The sequence below is a fragment of the Arvicanthis niloticus genome, chromosome 16 (genome assembly GCF_011762505.2).
Source record: "Arvicanthis niloticus isolate mArvNil1 chromosome 16, mArvNil1.pat.X, whole genome shotgun sequence".
Classification (NCBI taxonomy): Eukaryota; Metazoa; Chordata; class Mammalia; order Rodentia; family Muridae; genus Arvicanthis; species Arvicanthis niloticus.
Genome location: NC_047673.1, coordinates 7,609,812 through 7,623,289, shown reverse-complemented (window position 1 = coordinate 7,623,289; position 13,478 = coordinate 7,609,812). Strand labels below are relative to the sequence as shown.

The window sequence follows — 13,478 nt, the reverse complement described above, 5'->3', positions numbered from 1 at the left end:
GATCTGAGCTGAGCTTACTCAGTACTGGCTGCACCCCACAGTCAGAGTTAGAAGATTCTGAGGTAACCAGTAGCTGGGCAGCATGGGGGCCAAGGGTAGGCTTCCCTGACAACCAACGTGGTCCATGGGAATTGGGGTGAGGACAGGAGGGTGTGAGGCTGCAGGGCATCTGCTCCTTTATAAGAAGTGATGCCAGCTGGAGTTCACCCTGAAGGAGCCTGTGGTCTGACTGTGAGCAGCTCATAATCGTGAATACTCTCTCCTGTCTCTGCGGATCCCTCAGGCTCTGTAGTCACGACATAGCCCTCAGTCTCTGTACACAGGTGCTGCAATGAACCCTCACTGGGGGTAAGATGACTTGAGCATGTGTATGTGCCCTGCGCGTGTGTATACGAGCAGAGCGTATGTGTACATATATCTGTGTGCATGTAAATACATGTGCATGTCTGGGTGTGCGTGTGCACACATCTGCATGCACATGCAGCTTTGTACATAATACAGACTGTGTGTGTTCACATTACTTTTAGTACACGGCCTGCTCCACTTGCCCTGTTTTTTCGTTTTTGTTTTTCCAGGTCAGTTCTAGCAATCACTGTCAAGATCTCCTGATCCTTGGTAGGGGACACAGCACCACAGTGGATTCAAACCATGACCTCATCAGTGTCCTGCAGGGGATCTGTTGTATTGTCCAAATGAAAGGGCCACTTGTGTGAGTCAAAGCACCCCACCTACTTGTATCCTCAATCATGTGGCAGAGCCATACCCTCCACCCTGAGGACCTGCAACGTACCCTTCCACAGACACCTGGAGAAGAATCGATCATGTCAATGCCAGAAGAGTCAGGAAGGACCTGCCCATTGCAGATGACATGGGGTACATAGACGTGGCCCTCGATGCAGCACTCCTTGAAGGCCATGTTGTTCTCTGTCAGGGTGCCCGTCTTGTCAGTGAAGATGTACTCCACCTGAAGGCACCACACATCCAAGTTAAGACTCACTTAGGCGGGTGACACATCTTAGCACAAGTCTGTCACAATCCTAGTGGACAGGGACTTCTGAGAGTCTGACCAGACAGATTAGATCCAGAGTCAGGTGTGGGTCTAGACAGGGACAGTTTGAGGGGAAGAGGCCTCACACTGGTGACAGGTATGAAACAACAGAAAATGGCCTTGTGGAACTTGTCCTCCAGGGAACCAGGCTCCATGGGTCTGTGAAGAGCAGGATAAGAAGAGGTCCTGACTCTCCTTAAGCAAGACAGCACAGATGGGCAAAGGAGGAACATTCTCCAGGAGTCTGAGAGGTCAAGGTCTCCACGAGAAGGGGTTTAGAAGACAGGAGACACAGAAGGAAAAGGACAAAACACTTCAGAAAGAAGACCATGAAGTGCTGAGGACACCTCCAGCTTTAAACTCTAAATGAAGGTGAGTCACAGGACACACACCCATCATTGACCACTGAACAGAGGAAAGGAAGGGCCAGCTATTCCCACAGCTCGGGGTGGCTGAGATGGGTTTAGTGTAGGAATGAATGGGGGTAGGAGTGTAGAGGGGACAGCCAGATCCTGTGCTCTATGAAGAGTCTTCCCAGGAACACGCTCTTATAAACCCCACAGAAAAAGCCCTTCCCGCCACGTGCTTAGCTTTAACAAATAAAGCACAGACTCAGAGCATGGCTGGGCTGAGACTGTATTTAAGACAAACCTGCCATTTAAACACAAGCCCAAAGCACATGGGAACATCTTCCAGGTCACCCAGCCAGGGAGGGTGTGCAGGCCACACCCCTAAGGACCCAGCAGGTGGCGGATTTCTAGGCTGTGACTATGATAACAGAAGATTACAACGGACATGTGTTAGGTCTTAGTTATGCCAGGCACTGGGCATTTGGCTGATCCTCACATCAACTATTACCCAGTTCTAAAACAAAGGTTTAAAGACTGTTTTTCGACAAACAAACAAACAAACAAACAAACAAAAAACCTTCTGTGTGTATATGGGTGTCTGTGTATGGATGTGCATATGTGAGTTCAGGTGCCTGTGGAAGCCAGAAGAGGGTGTTGGATCTCTCGGGGCTGGAATTACAAGTAGTTGTATGCTGCCCTACAAACAAACTCTGGGCTTTTGCTGACATCACAAGGGTGGGAGGTCACACGGGGAACTGCATGAAGCACCTGCGTGAGGTGGACGTGGAAGGCAGTCATCTCTGCTTCACACATAGACACTGGTGGTGGGCACCTCCTATTTTACAGACAGAACTGCCATCTTGCTCTGCTGTGTAAACTGAGAGGCATGCTCACCCATATTCACTGGGCAGCTGGAGAAGCCACTGCTTTGCTTATTCACCAGCTGGTTTTGACTCAGTGACCCAGTTTACTGAACCCAGCTGCCTTGCTCAGGACAGGATTCTGTGAGGTGCTCTAGGTGGGGAGAGACACCCTGCCCCAAAGCATCCCTTCACTTTCCTCTTCCACAGCACTTCCTCAAACAGACCACACATCACACAGGAGGTGGCACAGGAAATATCCTAGCGGAATGTGTCAGAAAGTTGGAGCCTTGACAGTATCTTCTTCAGTAACAAATGCTTTCCCCACAGCACACGGGGACCTCTTCCTGTCAGTCTACAGACTGTTTACATGGTATTGCCAGGCAACCATAGGGCAGACTGCAGTGTCCAGTTCAACATGAATTATTTAACCAACTGCCATTTGCCAAATGGCTCTTCCCTGACATACGGCTGGGAAGAGGTCAGAGGCTCCCTTTGAGGCGGGTGAGAGGGAAGTGGTGAGCCTTTCTGGAGCATTCTTTCCTATGCAGCCATTCCGAGGCCTGCGGCCAGCAGGTGTGGTGCGTATCAGCCGTCTTACTCTGTGGGACCCTGTGGCTTCATACAGAACACAGGGTATCAGCCTTGTCCTCACAGGCTAGGTCCCCGGACAGCTGTCCTAGGTGGTGTGACTGTGGTCACACATCTGTCATCATTCTGCACCAGTTTGGATAGGCAGGTATCTGCTACTTATTTATTCTATGGACCTCGCCATCCCAATCCTGAGCTGATGGAGCCACGGTTCTGCAGACCGTGCACCCATTAACTCTGCAGCAGCCCACCCCAGAAAACCGCGTTAGGCTTTTGTTTGCTTGTCTACCTACAAAATGTCATATATAAAAAAATAAAGCAGTGCCTGAAAGCAAGTGCCGGGCCAGTGGCCTCTCTGGGCTCCACCCTCGTTCAACTGTAAGGCCCAGAATAAGTAAGAAAGCCCAAGGACTCGGTTACTCTAATCAGCTAATGCAACCAGCTCTTCACATTGTAAAGTTGTATAAAACCACACTGACTGTTATGTGGCTCAGGTTAAAAACATGCACTCAGGAAAAGAGTAAAGTACCAATGCATTTCCACTGCTACTCCTGCTTCTGACTTTCACCGCAGCACATCCACACGCTGAAGGTGTGACCGGATAGACTACCAGTTACTAAAGAGAACCCAGACCACTAGGCCATAGTGGATGGTTGCAGAGCTAAGAACTCATACTGACCTGTCCCAACTCCTCATTGAGATCAGATGTGTTGACCAGAGGCCCTTCTCCCATTTCCTCATCAAACATGTCTTCATCCCAGGTGATAAAGTAGGAGCCAAGGAACTTCTGCATCTCCACGGTGACGTACATGGATACTGGGATGATGTAATTGAAGAGGACCATGAAGGCCAGGAAATCAGTGAAGGCCCTGAGGAACTGGGAACATTGGCTACATAAGGAAGCTGTAGGTCACCAAGCAAGGACAGAAAACTTCAGCGAGGCCATCCACCACCCTAGCCATATAAGCAAAGATAAGTATTCCCAACCCAAGAACAAATTGTAGCTCCTTGCCTGTCATGTCTTGTTAAGATCAAGAGTGGAATTGAATGGCTGTTGTCTCTGGGAAGAGACTGGGACAGGGGATCATACTAACTATACCATCAGGGATGCCGAGAGGCCATGCTAAGTAGAGACCAATGGCCACTTTTGATGTTCATGATGTCCTTCTGTAAGTAACAATCACCAAGCTCATGAAGAGATGGGATCTTTCTATACAGTGATTTTGACTTCAAAATCACAATCCCCCAACCCATTCCTTTCATCCTTGCTCTGGGATTTCAGGCCTACACTGCCACACTCAGCTCAGAACGCCTTTCTGTACAGTTTAGTTATCAGGGAGAGACAATCTGACAGATGGAGCACAGCCTCACACAGGGTCTGTGCTTGCACACAGGGCTACATTTGCCTCCGTACCCCTTGGTGCACACTGCTCTTCTCTGAGGTCAGAGCCTTTTGTTTATCTAGTTATCATAAAAAGCAGTATTTATCTCGATGGTGGGTATGCTAAGTTTTGGAAACATCGAAATGATTTTGGTCCTTATACATTTCCTGTGGAAAGGAATATTTTCCAGACTTGCACGTTCTAGTACCCAAGTCAGCAGGCAGTTCACACCCGCCTACACCAGGTGCCAGTGAGGGCACTGGTCCTCAGCTCTGGCAAGGCTCCATCCTGCCTGAAGCAAGTCACCTCTGTAGTTTTCTGGCATCATCGTTTGGTAACAATGGCCTAAGGGTCACTTCCTTACACAAGGGACATGCCTCCTACCAGATTCCTCTGGCGCTCTGACTCGGTCTTCTGGTTGTACCACGGCTCATCTCGGAAGGGCTCACTCTGCCACACGTACTTCAGTACTGTGTTGATCAGGGCCTTGCTCACCAGGATGCAGAGGTACACGATCAGGAATGTGTTCATTGACCTAGATGAGAGAGCCCAGCCTGCAGAGGCCACTCCGGTCCTTCCTTACCCGGCAAGGCCCTAGAACGCAGTGTCCAGTCTGACCCAGTCTGACCCAGTCTGACCCAGTGAGACTAGACTCCAGCTCATTCACAGCTGCCATTGCCAATGCTTAGGACACAGGACCAGAGCCACAGGATGGGAAGAAAAGCTGCGTGCTGCCAAGCGGTTGGTGAGCCTCTCTGAACCATGGGGACTCCCCTGCTTACAGAACAGGAGCAGCCAGAGCCAGCTTTGCTGACCATCAGGCACCACCAAAGGAACTTAGAACTTAGTGATCATCACTCTGGAGTGACAGAAGGGAAAACCCAGAGAAGGGCCCACCCCCACCCCCCCCCAGGCTGGAAATGCCTGAGGCTGAATCAAGGTGAGGCAGATTAGGGCAGAGGCTCTGCCTTCCAGGTCTGCTTCTGAAGCCCATGCAGAAGCTGGGCTGATGAAGAGTCCATTTTCACATACCACACAGCGTGGACAGGCCCAGGGACAGCATCCCTAGTCCCTGCCAGCATCCCACACATGGTCACTAACTAGCTTCTGGTGCCTCACTCTCTGACCTCAAACAGGACAACTCTGACAAGGGGCAGAGATGACACAACCTCAGACACCACTCTCTCATAAGTCTAGTCATTGTCCATTGTCTGTAGGAAAATATTCACTCTGCTCACTGTGACCTCAGTAAAACCACATCAGAACACACATGGTTCCCAACAAGTCCCCCAGATAAAGTGGCTGAACAGTACCCCTAATCTGAGGTTTGCCTGGATCAGTGGGTTAGTGGGGATATGGGCATCTGTAACGGATCCAGGGAAATGACTTACAGGTAGTGCAGGTAGCATGTTAGCAGAGAAAGGAAGGTGTGGCTATTCACCTTACCAGGAGGAAAGAAAGCAAGTCTCCAGAGTGATGGGCTCTGGGGTTAGCAGCCACAGTCCCTGGAGGAGTGGTCTCCAAGGACACTGTCAGCCCAGAGAATACTACTATATCTACAGGGGCTAGTGAGGGTGGGAGGCGGCAGCAGGGAGTCGCCTTACTTTTCCACAGCAGATCTCTTCTGGGACTTGGATTGATAGTTCAGGGCCATCTTGGTCTCCATGCCTGTGTAGATAGCCACCCCTGGAAGCAGAAGACTCAGTGATGTCTGCCCGCAGGAACAGGTCACGTGTCTAACTTAACCAGCAAGTGACTCCTGAGCTGGCTGCACTCTTCACTAGGATTTTGCTTGTATAGTATCTATTCTGTACCTTATACTCTTTAGTGCAAATGTTAATACACTGGGTAATCTGGCAGCAGGGCACAATGTATTTCAGTACATCCAAACAGGAAATAGCACTGTCAATGGCAGGTGCTAACAGTGATGTGCAGACTTAGAGAAATCACCTGCGTTCCAGTGCTCTGTGGACACGGTCACAGACACCGCTTTAGGCCCCGAGTCATGCATTAACGGTCCTTAATAAGCCATAGCCTTCACTGAGTGACTCTGTGGGTTCAGGTTACACAACAACACTTATCTCTTAGCAGAAGTTGCCCCTGCACCAAATCTACATCCTCAGTACTTTAAGGCATCTAAAGGCCTCTCAGGGTGTTGCAAGAGTTTAGCTTGCTTAGTGTGTCCTGGAGTTTAGAAATGATTGCCAGTTTACAGATTAAAATATTTACCAAAGATCTTCTCAGTGTTTTTGAGTGTGGCTCCTCTGAGAAGCAGGTTTTCTGATCCCAATGGCCTGGAAGACAAGGAGACCAGAAGTGGTAGGATGCAGTTGGGGGTGAACAGGGGTTGTGCAAGACTGAAAGTCAACCCATTCTTCCCAGCAGGAAGCTGTGTAAGTCTTCATACTGAAGACTGCCGAAGACTGCGTAACCACTAGGCTTTTCTGAGGCGGAGCTGCTGCCTGCTGGCTGTATCTAGCCCTCTGCTTTCCGGGCCTGCCACTCTCAAGGACTGAAGCTTCACAGCGACACTGGAGAGGCTTCGAGGAAGTAGGTCACCTTCGACTTACTCTTAAATAACCAGGAGCTTGAACGTTTCAATGACACCCTACCAGAGGCCACAGAGCTCTCAGATGGGGTCCCTATCGGTGTCACCTGTAACACCGGGGGCCATCAGAAATGTCACCTAGCTCTGCTACAAAAGAGACTTGAAGGCAGGGCCAGCAACCTCTCCCAACAGTTCCACTGAGAAGGTGTCTGGGCTGGGGACATCAGAATGGTCTGGAAAGGCTGAAACTTTGAGTTTCGCTCATCCTTCAGCCATTTCTCTGCCACCCTCAGGGCATGGAGACTCCTACTTGGTGTAAATGCAGTTTTGAGTCTGAAGGGACTCCAAGGGCCCCAGTAATGGCAGTTCAGCATGCAAGGCTTATTTGCAGGTAGTGGCTGGCTGTAAGCCTTCCCGCCAAGCAGTGAAGGAAAATTCAAAGGAGTGAACTAAATGTGCAAATTCTTGTACTGCTAGTGTCCCAATGACCCAGAGTGTCGGGGAAGAACCCGTCTGCCTTTAATTTATGTGCGTACTCATCACCCTTTCGGAGAGAGACAGATGCACACAGTATTACACACTTAGTAGTTCAGACTGCACCCTGCAGGAGGCAGTGGGGAGCAGAGGGAGGGGAGGCTGCAAGCTGCTCAAGCCCCTCATGGAGCGGTCGGCAGGTAAGTGGCAGTCCTTTTGGTCTGACAGGCACTGATAGCACAGCTCCGCTGCCTGTGCAGGGCTGTCGGCTTCTGTTAGTAACTTGCTGACAATAATTCATGTCACAAGAGTTAATGAAAACAAATGGCCTCACCTTAAATGGGTCCTGAGAGCTCTAAAAATAACTTAGTTGACAGAATCCTCTGCTTCTAGTGTGGACAGATGGGAGAGGAAGTGTAACTGAGTGGCCTGGGCGTCTGGATGGGGAGCTGAGACAAGCAAACATCTGCCTCCTGTTTGTATTACTCCAAATATTTATAAACATCGTAAAAATCCAAATGACAAGCAGAACAACTTTGATGTTAAAAGGCTAAGCTAAAGCTAGTATCAAAATACACAGAGCATTAGGACCACGGTCCCCAGCCTGGGGTCACAGCCCACAGTTCAAGGGCCACAGTACTGGCTTCCTTGGATTCGTCGACGGGCAGTGAGAAAACCCCCCATTTGCTCTTTCATCTGACATCAATCAGCTCTCCACAGTCTCGTCTCCAACGCAGTGAGGAGCTCTTCTTTGAAAACAGAAGCAATGCCTCCACCCTCCTGCCAGCTGGCCTCCCACTAACACTAGCCTGCCGGTGGATGGCTACCACAAAAGCAGGGTAAGACCGCAGCATTGGCACCAGACTGTGATCCAGCACTCAGGAGGCAGAGGCGGGAGGATCGGGTGTTCAAGGCCTCTCTAGATAATTGCAAGATAAAATCTCAAAAAAGTAACATAAACAAACAACCAAACAAACCATTAAAAACGCAAGCTAAGAAGTAACCAACTGTTCCCTTAAAGCAGTGTCTTACTGAGTCCCATGAGAGACAGGCCAGACACGACGCTCTAGTGACTAGTCCGTGGTACTTCTCCCATAAGAAATCTGCCTCTGCTTCTAGGCAAATGTTTCCTTTTAGCATAGAATGATACCAGGGTATCAGTAATCTGGAAACTGCTTAAACTGCAAGAAAAGGTCAACTTCAAAACCTACGGAAAGCCAAATTCCTAAGCAATGAACCCAAACCCTTCCTCATCAAGCACAGCAGAGGCAACAGCCTAAGGTACAGAGCTCTCCGCTGGGCAGCATGGCAGCATGTGGTGTGCAGACGGGGACATGTGAGGTGGCTCCCAGGGCCAACCACTGGCCGGCGCTCAGACATGTCAGTGCCCGATGGCTGCTCTTTCTCAGATGCACATCCTGACTGCAGGCACTGAGGCATGGATGATGGATCGGGAAGCCAACCAGCACACAGTGCCTCCTTGCAGGTAGCCAGGACCCCTCATCCTAGTTGGGCCTGAAAGAAGCCCTGAGCAATCAACCCAGTAATGGCCACAGGCAGGCTGGTCTTCTGTCAGACAGGCCTCTGTATTAGAAACTTCTGATTTCACAGCCTGTGGGGATGCTGCTCAGTCAGTTTGGGCCCTTCCCTCATTTAAAACTCATGCTGCAGGCTTCTGACCTGGCGCAGCTGGAGAGACTCCACACTGGTGGTGTCGTGTGTGCGGTCCCAGCATCTGCACACATGTGCAGACCAACCCCAGAGTAAACGTGTGAATGTGCTTATGAGGCAGGCCCACCTTCTACACCAAGTAGCATGGCAGGACCCGTCCCGTGCGAACTTCTGCTGTAACAACAAAGAGGGTAAAGGCCTGGACTCCAAGAAGACTCACCTCACTATGGGGTCACTCAGGTCGTTGTAAACATTGATGCGCCCCACAAACCTGTCAAGAGAAAAGCTCTCTTCGTTACTCAGTCTGCACCACAGCTAGCTCGTCCCATTCTTCCTATTTTCTCCTCTTACTCTCTGTGCTTCTTCTCCCCTGGCTGACGTGACATTTCTTAACACACAGACATAAACAACAGTGAAGCTTCCTTCTGGAGAAGCTGCAGGTCGGCACGATGCTAGTCTACAACCACAGAGTGACTCTCCCAGCAGTGCACCCGGTCTTTCCCAGTCAGTGTGTTCAGCTTACTTGTAGAGGTCAGGCTGTGGCTGTTCACACTCGATGGTGGCATGCAAGCTGTCAACATCCGCCTCTGTGTGGAAGCCCTTGGTATCCTGCACTGCGTAGTGAGTCTGCAGTGGAGAGAAAACACGAGCCACACCCTGAACCTCACTGCACCTGGCTTCTGGCACCCATCCAGAATTTGATCTTCAAGCACATCCTATGGGTCCTACTGTGAGTCTGGATGTCCTACTGTGAGTCTGGACGCAAAGGGTCATGGAAAGATGAGACTGAGTTGTTGCTTTGTATGGTGGATGACAGGAACACTGGCTCTCCATGCTGACACAGCATCAAAACTAGCAGGATGAGGGGCAAGCCTGGGACTTCCTTAAACCTGGCATTTGCTGTCAGTCACTCATGTGTTTCTCTTCTTTCACGAAAAGAACTGTAGCTCCTAGGAGATGCTAGAAGCATCAGTTGGTCTCGTTTCCCAAACTCTGCCACCAAATCTCCTCCTGTCACTACTCTCTGAGGCTGTTCAACTGTTTAAACCACAAGGTGCTTCAACTCTGAACTAAGTGCATCCAAATCCCCAGGAGGCTGCTAGGCCATTACTGTTGGTCTCCCTTCGGGTCTCAGGGTAGTAAGTCTGAGCAGGAGCCCAAGAACTGCACTTCCAGACAGATGCCAGCTGGCATGTGTTGCTGTCCTGGGCCATGTAGCCTAGCTAGCACAGGTAAACATGGGGATGGATCTCCTTTACCTAGGAAGTAGAACCCCGGAACACAGATGTGTATCAGGGTCCTGTCAGAAGGGTGTCCCTTCGTCTCTGCTTACAGCTCTAAGAGTGAGTGCTGGGATGCGTGGCGTCTGGGGGAGGCTTCTAATCAGGGATTTGATAGCCTTTCACAGATGTAAAAAGTCCCAAAAGGGCAAAAGGCCAGGCTGAAGTCATGTGACTGGCGTAAGACTCCCTGAGGTCAGTAGAAGCCTTCCCACAATCTGTTCTTTCAAGGAAAGGTTCCACATAATCCAGCCCCCAGAGCCAAACCAAATGTACAGAAATGACAGGAACAGCCAGAAACATGGTGCAAATGCATGCAAGTGTGACGTGCAGCAGGGACTGCCCAGAACAAAACTGAACCCCTGGGGCTCAGATCTATCCAGACACTGGGCCAGTCTCCCTGGAATAGAGTCATGCTCTCAGACAGGGCCACAGAGCAGGCTTTGTCCAGCAGAGGGGAGTAGCTTACAGGTAAAGCCCTGATCCCTGTCCAGGTACAGCAACTCAAGTCACTAGGAGCCTCTCCCCAAAAGACCGCTGCTTTGTATGCCTAAAGGAGGATGCTGAGTCAGTCTCCTGCACGTACTGCCTAGAAAACATGGAACCACTACAGGCCTGTACACAATGGTGCCACGGATGGCTCCCAAAGATGCCACATCTTCACTAACCCTACGAGAAAGTGTCCCATCTCAGCAAGGCTGCCTGTACCTACAGGAATCATTCCTAATGTTCTAGGTTCTCAGAGGCTGACACCGAGCGCTGCCAGAAGCACCAGTTTGCCAGCTTTCAAATCTCACAGAACTTTCTACTTCCAGACTTTTAAGTTAAAAAAACAACCCTGCAAATTAACAGTACTATATTTTTTTTGCTCACCTAATTGTCAAAGTTTTTAAATCTAGTGTAGAATTCCATATGGAGTTCAAACAATTAATTATAGTTCCAGAAAATGTCTTATGATAATTTAACAAGACAGTGAAGTAACAGATATAATCTGCAGATTCTGCCTGCACAGACAACTCTCTAACAAGATTATCACTAGAAAAGACATGGATTTTTAACTAAGAAAGTGAAACCACTGTTATTCTAACAATCTGTTAAGTCTGAGTAATGGTGGATGTGTCTGCTCACCTCAGACCTTCATTGTCACAGACATTAAGGGAGGAGAGAAGAGGTGAAAATGGGAAAGAGCAAAAGGAAAGGAAAGGGCCAGAGGGGAAAACCCCTGGGAGGACCCTGGGAGGACCCTTGAGTGAACTCTGAGAGCACAGACATACTTAGTCTGTACCCAGGATGTCAGTCTGGCTCAGACCCTGAGCTGTACCCCAAATCCAGGTACATTACTTTATGGCTTGACTCTCCGTCTAAGCTGGCTGTGGTGACATGACATGTCCCATCTGCCCGGTTGCTGGAGAGAAAGATCAGGTCACAGGGAAAGGTCTCATCTTCCTTCACCATGACAATGTCCCCAACCTGCAAGACATGAAGACAGTATGGCTACCGAGAGGTCACCTTTGTGCGACAGCTTACTGTGGGCTGGAATTCACTCTCCTACTGTATCCTGTACCACAGTCCCTTAGGATACAGATGTGATTCTAACAAAGACCCATGTGGAGGCTTTCTGTTGAAATGAGGCTTTGCTGGGCCTCTGTGGCCAGCTGCAGACCAGAGCAGCTCCAGGGTAATCAGGAGAGCATGTCGTAATGAGAACCCAGACAACTCTCTAACAAGATTATCACTAATTCAGACCACAAAGGATGAGCTCATGCTTGGTTAAAGTGCTTGAGAGTGAAGTAGGCCTTGGGGGCTCCAATCAGAAAGGGGTTTTCCAAGCTCACTCTGAGAGTTCTCAGTGGCCCATCACTGAGCTGCCCTGGTAGTCACCAAGACAGATGGCTCAGCTGCAGGTTAGCCTATATGTGACCACTAACTAAACCAGTCACCTTAATTTGTGTCTTCCATTATTTCTTCAGCAGTGTAGGCATTTCCAGGACAGCTGGGGATCCCTTTACAATCGTGACAACTACATGAAACCCATGTCTCATCCTAACAAGGGATCTGACAGGTACAGCGGCTAAGAACTAAATGGGAAGGAAGGGTGGGTTCCAGAGTACAGGAGCGTCGTGACGGAGCCAAGTGCAGTCAGTCCAGTCAGCTGAGTTAATGTAGCGTGTCATACAACATGCACACGCACACACATGAACACATACATGCATGTTCACGCACACATGAACACACACGAACATATGCACACTCACACCCACACATGCGCACACGCCGGAGGACACACACACTTCACCAACAGAGGAGTACAAGAAGCAGGAAGAAAGTAAGACAGCTAACAATGGAGCTGTGACTTAACTTCATTCTTAAGACAATAACAACAGAAACTCAGAGAGCTTAAATGCAAACATTAGGTTAGATTAGAAAGCAGACAAGTCCTAGCAGCACACTTTTGGACTCCAGGGCTGGGCAAAGCATATTTAATCATTGTGCCATGTTTGTTGATATGTGTGGGAAGCCTGCCCTTTCTGGAGGGAAATGGAGAAGGGGTGGATCTGGGGGACAGGGGAGATGGTGTGGGAGGAACTGGAGGGAAATGGAGAAGGGGTGGATCTGGGGGACAGGGGAGATGGTGTGGGAAGAACTGCAGGGAAATGGAGGAGGGGTGGATCTGGGGGACAGGGGAGATGGTGTGGGAGGAACTGGGAGGAGTGAAGAGAAACTCTGACTAGGATGATATATGAGTGAGGAATAAATTAAAAAAAATTTTTATAAAAGAGTGTTAATCACAATATCAAAACTGAGCTCCCTAAAGGGCAAACTGAACAGTGGGGATTTCCTCCTTTTACATGCTTGCTTTGGAAAAGCCTTGTGAAGACAGTGGTAGACATTCAGTTGGCACTGAACTAAATACTCTTAAAAAGACACAAACTCTCAAAACCTGACAGTAAAATGAGCCTCACCGACACACTAGGAAACAGTAAGAGATGGAACTGCTGCTTCACATGAAGAATCCCAGAGAAAGGATGAGCACAGGTGCACACAGCCCAGGAGACATGAGCCTAGTCACCCAGGATGACAGAGCAGCTAAAGGGGAAACAAATGCACCCCTAAGCTGCTGGGTCCCCAAGACAGGCACCCACAGGCTGGTAAGCAAGGTGGAATAGGCAGCCATTCTGGAAGGTGTTAGATGGGCTCTCCTGAGCCAAAAAGGGCTTCACATTTCAACCAATAGTTGAGTTTCATATCAAAAGAAACAAAATCGAACTTCATA

The 13,478-nt window shown here is 49.5% G+C and overlaps 1 protein-coding gene across 11 annotated transcripts in view; it reads right to left on the bottom strand.

Moving 5' to 3' along the window:
* Atp11a (ATPase phospholipid transporting 11A) overlaps positions 1 to 13,478 on the bottom strand; it is a 113,549-nt gene that overhangs the window by 36,084 nt on the left and 63,987 nt on the right. For all 11 annotated transcript variants that reach the window (XR_013104275.1, XM_034520900.2, XM_076913817.1 and 8 more), the window contains exons 6-13: positions 11,546 to 11,674; positions 9,448 to 9,551; positions 9,145 to 9,195; positions 6,461 to 6,525; positions 5,836 to 5,917; positions 4,616 to 4,766; positions 3,529 to 3,726; positions 791 to 964 (exon numbers count right to left, since the gene is read on the bottom strand). Coding sequence is in view for 10 of the 11 variants with exons in the window: in XM_034520900.2 (XP_034376791.1) it covers positions 791 to 964; positions 3,529 to 3,726; positions 4,616 to 4,766; positions 5,836 to 5,917; positions 6,461 to 6,525; positions 9,145 to 9,195; positions 9,448 to 9,551; positions 11,546 to 11,674 (954 nt within the window). In the remaining variant the exon portion in view is untranslated. The remainder of the gene's footprint in view (positions 1 to 790; positions 965 to 3,528; positions 3,727 to 4,615; positions 4,767 to 5,835; positions 5,918 to 6,460; positions 6,526 to 9,144; positions 9,196 to 9,447; positions 9,552 to 11,545; positions 11,675 to 13,478) is intronic.